This window comes from Dictyostelium discoideum (assembly GCF_000004695.1).
Source record: "Dictyostelium discoideum AX4 chromosome 4 chromosome, whole genome shotgun sequence".
Classification (NCBI taxonomy): domain Eukaryota; phylum Evosea; class Eumycetozoa; order Dictyosteliales; family Dictyosteliaceae; genus Dictyostelium; species Dictyostelium discoideum.
In genome coordinates this window covers 4,539,735-4,544,734 of record NC_007090.3, presented here as the reverse complement: position 1 = coordinate 4,544,734, position 5,000 = coordinate 4,539,735, and the positions used below count along the sequence as shown (strand labels likewise).

General features: G+C 17.8%; 2 protein-coding genes across 2 annotated transcripts in view; both read left to right on the top strand.

Annotated features, from left to right (window-relative positions):
* The window catches only part of hbx11 (homeodomain containing protein), a gene marked incomplete at both ends in the record, with an annotated part of 869 nt that extends 671 nt beyond the window's left edge, over positions 1-198 (top strand). Inside the window, 2 exons of the mRNA XM_002649082.1 lie at position 1; positions 108-198. The exon at position 1 is cut by the window's left edge and continues 379 nt beyond it. Coding sequence (XP_002649128.1) covers position 1; positions 108-198 — 92 coding nt within the window. The remainder of the gene's footprint in view (positions 2-107) is intronic.
* A 1,060-nt stretch (positions 199-1,258) lies between these two features.
* DDB_G0295781 (hypothetical protein) lies at positions 1,259-2,474 on the top strand (the record flags this gene model as incomplete). Its single annotated transcript, XM_002649081.1, has 2 exons — positions 1,259-1,315; positions 1,407-2,474. The coding sequence occupies 2 exons, from the start codon at positions 1,259-1,261 to the stop codon at positions 2,472-2,474; spliced, it is 1,125 nt and encodes a 374-aa protein (XP_002649127.1).
* Between the last annotated feature and the right edge of the window lie 2,526 nt (positions 2,475-5,000).

Sequence of the window (5,000 nt, the reverse complement as noted above, 5' to 3'; positions counted from 1 at the left end):
AGTATGGATATTTATTTATTTTATTTTTTTTTATTTTTTCCAGAAACGTTTCATATTAATATATTAATTTTATCCTTTTTTTAATTTTTTTTTTTTTTTTTTTAAAGGAGAACAAGAATTAAGAAGAAGACTCAAACAACTCCAAATTCTAAAAAACCAAAAAAAGAAACAACTAAAAAAGTATCAAAAAAGAAATAATAATAAAAAATAATAAATGTAAACACGAAACACAAATAATATTTTTTTTTATTTTTTTTAGGTCTCATTTTCATTTTGTCGCCATTATTAAATTTTGTGGTGTGGTTTTTTAAAAGAAAAAAAAAATATTTTAGTGTGATTTGTCTTAGACCCAACCGTTTTTACAAAAATTTTTATTTTTTTTTGTTTGGGTGTTCGCAACAAAAACGAATTGAAATTTCCACCAGCTCAATTTTGTTTTTTTTTTATTTTTTTTATTTTTTTTTATTTTATTTTTTTTTTTTTTTTAAATTTAATCCCAGTGCGTTTTTGCATATAAAAACAAAAAACTATTCATAAATTTTTTTTTTTTTTTTTTTAATTAATAATAATAATAATAACAATTAATACTTTGTAACATCTTTGAAATCTGGATTTTAATAAATTTCATTTTTTTTTTTTTTTTAAAAAAATATAAATTAAAAAACAAATAAATAAATAAATAAATAATTAAATAAATATAAATAAATAATTTAATTATTTTATAATTTTTTTTTTTTTTTAATTTATTTTTTTTCCTTCATTTTTCACATAATAATTTTATTAAAATTACAACATTATATAACCCACTCTTAAAATATTTTCACAACCACATTCAATTTAATATTTTTTTTTCTCTATTTATTGTATTTTAAACACATAAAATATACATTTATATAAAATATACCCCACAAAAATAATATAAAAAACCAAACAAATCCAAATAAAACAAAACACCACATAACTCGATAAATTATTTTATAATTTTTCTCTCACACTTTAAACATCAATTATTTTTTATTTTATTTTCTTTATAAATAAAATTAAACATAATTATATATAATCAAAAAAAAAAAAAAAAAATAAAAACAAACAAAACAAAACAAAAATAATTTATAATAAAATAAACACATAATAGTTTATATTTAAAAATAAAATTTATAATAATAATAATAAATTTGAAACACATCTTTATTAATAACAACCAAACAAACAAACAAACAAAACAACCAAAAAAAAGTAAAAAAAAAAAACCAGAAACATGTGTCGTTTCATATTTTACCTTGGAGCACCAATCCGTTTATCCACTATTATATCTGTGAGTATGAATTAATCTCAAAATAAAAATAAAAATAATTATTATTTTTATTATAATAATAATTAAAATACTAATATTATTTATTTATTAGGAACCATCACATAGTCTTTTAGTACAATCATTACATAGTTCATGTCAATCAGTTAGTTTAAATGCAGATGGATTTGGAATTGCATGGTATGTTCCAGATATTACACCAATTCCAGGTGTATTTAAAGATATTACACCAGCATGGTCAAATATTAATCTTAGACAATTGGCTCGTGTAACCAAGAGTGGTTGTATAGCGGCACATATTAGAGCAGCAAGTGCAGGTGCAATTGTAAATACTAATTGTCATCCATTTACATTTAGAAACTTTAGTTGGATGCATAATGGTTGTATACCATTTTATAATCATTTAAAGAGAGATATTTATTCAATGATTTCCGATTCAGCTTTTGAATTAATTAAAGGTACAACAGATAGTGAGTTATTATTTGCATTGTTTATATCAAACTATGAAAAAGAGATTGGATACAAAGCAGAGAAAGCAAAGACAAATGGCACAGTTTATTATTCAACCCATTGTGCATTGGAGCCTGAAGAGAAACCTTATCCATCACATGTAAACAATACTGAGATAATACCAAAAGTATTACAAGAAACTATATTCCAAATTCACGAATTACTCTTACAATATGAATTAAAGAATGGTTTATTATCAAATAATACTGGTAGTGAAGGTAATGTTAATGGTAATAATGGTAGTAATGGTGCTGGTGCAAGTAATAGTTGTGGTGGTAGTGGTAGTAGTGGTAATAACAGTCCAACTGACTTATTGATGGAAGGTGCTTCATTACGTCAAACAAATTCATGTTGTAAATTAAATTTGGCAGTCACTGATGGTTTCACTGTGGTTGCAACTCGTTATGTCACTGGTATGCCTGAAGCTGCCCATTCACTCTATTGGAGTCGTGGTTCAACTATTAAATTTGATGATGGTCATTGTCAATTAGGTCGTTCAACTGATTCTTCTCCTCATTCAAAATCATATTCTGAATCTTTAGTTATATCTTCTGAACCTTTAGCTTCTGATTTCCAATGTGAACCTGTACCTGTAAATCATATTGTAATTGGTAATTCTTCTGGTTATTTTTCAATTGAACCAATTAATTAATTTTAAAAAAAAAAAAACAAAAAAAAAAAAAAAAATAATACAACATATATATATGTGCACAAATATAATAAAAACAACAAATTAAAAATCAAAAAACAATATAAAAAATATTAGAATATAAAAATACAATATAAAAATACAATATAAAAATACAATATAAAAATACAATATAAAAATACAAGAAAATCAACATATTCCCGGTACAATAAAATTATTTAATTTATTTTCTTTTTAACTTTTAGATATATACGAACACAACTACATAAATAAAAAAAAAAATAAAAATAAAAATAAACATTTATTTTTTATTATTTATATATAAACAATAACAAATTTAATCAAAAGAGATAAATAGATATAAATAAATGGATTTTAAAAATATATTATTTTAATTTATTTTATTTTTATTATTTTTTTAAACAATGAAAATCAATCGGGAAATAAGTTTTAAGTATTTAATAGACATAAATATATATGGTGAATTATTTTTGTGCATATTAATTTTAAAATTATTATTATTATTGTTGTTATTATTTTTATTTTATTTTTATTTTTATTATTATAAATTTCATTATTATTTTTATTATTATTATTTTTATTATTATTATTATTATTATTATTATTATTATTATTATAATTATTATTATTATTATTATTATTATTATTATTATTATTATTATTATTATTATAAATTTCATTATTATTTTTATTATTATTATTTTTATTATTATTATTATTATTATTATTATTATTATTATTATTATTATAATTATTATTATTATTATTATTATTATTATTATTATTATTATTATTATTATTATTATTATTATTATTATTATTATTATTATTATTATTATTATTATTATTGTTATTATTATTATTATTATTAATATTATTATTATTATTTTATATATTAAATAGTTATTAAAAATTCAAATTTTAAAGTAAGAAATCCGACAATAAATTCAATTCTTTGGGGGGCACATTTATTTTTGTCATTCCAACTTTTTTATCAAAGAATTAAAACAAATCAAGAGAAAAAGAATAATTATTAAATTAAAAAAAAAACCAAAAAGAAAAAATAAATAAAAAAAAAAAGAAAATAAAACAATATAAATAATTGGAAATTAAAAATTAAAAATTAAAAATTGGAAACATTAATATTGTAAACATTAGCAATAGATTTAAATTTTTATTTTAAAAATCCAAACAAATTTAAAAAACCAAAAAAAAATAAAATAATTAAAAAAAAAGTAAAACCAATATCGTATTATGTTATTCAGTGAGTATTTCCTGAAATAACAAACCAGAATAATTATTATGTGAAAATGTGCTACTTTATTGAAACTAATTATTTTAAAATAACAATAAAGAATCTTTAATATCTTTAAACACAACAAAAACAACAACAATAATAACAAATTTTTAAACAGAATCTATTAAAAAATTTAATTGTGAAATATTTAATGAAAAATCATTAAATTACACCACTTCCCATAGAATTGCATATTATTTTACTACCCCACAATATCAAACATTGTAAATCCCAACTTTTAATAAAAATCATAGATATATCTTTTTTCTAGTATTATCTTGTTTTTTTTTTTTTTATATTTTTTTTTGTGAGTTATTTTTAGTTCAAAAATAATTTAACCAAATTTCTTTATTTTTATTATTTTTATTAAAATTATTATTATTTTTAAAATTACTATGTTTTATTGTTTTTTTTTAAAAATTAAAAATTTCTTTAATCCAATACATTAATTTTAAAAGTTAAAATATTGTTAAAAAAACTAATTTTTTTTTTTTTTTTTTTTTTAAATTGTTTAAATAATTTAAATAATTTAAATAAACCTGTATTATTTAATATTAATTAAACTGAAATAAAAAATTTGATAATTAATTCTTAAATCAAAGTTTTTTTTTATTTAAAATTCTATTTTTAAATTTTATAATAATTCTACCTGTAAAAAATTATAATTTTTATCTATAATTAAAACATCTTGTATTAATAAATAGAATCGTTTTTCTATAATTTTTCTAAAAAGATTTTTGTCTAAACTACCAACATCCCATCATTTTTAATGGGGATATCAAATGAGGTGTACAAATTAAGCAACTGGGGGTTCTAATTTTTGTTTTTTATACCAATAATATTTTTTTAATAATAAAAGAGGAAATTTTTAAAAATTATAAAAGAGGTAAAGGAGGATAACCACCAATTTTTTTGTTATTTTATGAAATAATAAATTGGATTTTTTAATTGTTTTTTTAATTATTTTTCCACTATCTTTTTAGATAAAATTTAAATTTCAAAATGTTGATTTATTAAAAAAAAAAATTAAAAAAAAATAAAAAAGGAGAGACTGCTGGTTAAAAATTAAAAAAAAAAAAAAATTAAAAGGATTAAAATAAAAGAAAGAAAATTCATATATGGCCAGAGTTTAAGAAAAAAAAAAAAAAAAAAAAAAAAAAAAAGAGAAAAAGGTTTGTAAAATTAAAAATGAAGACTTTAAAATAAAAAAA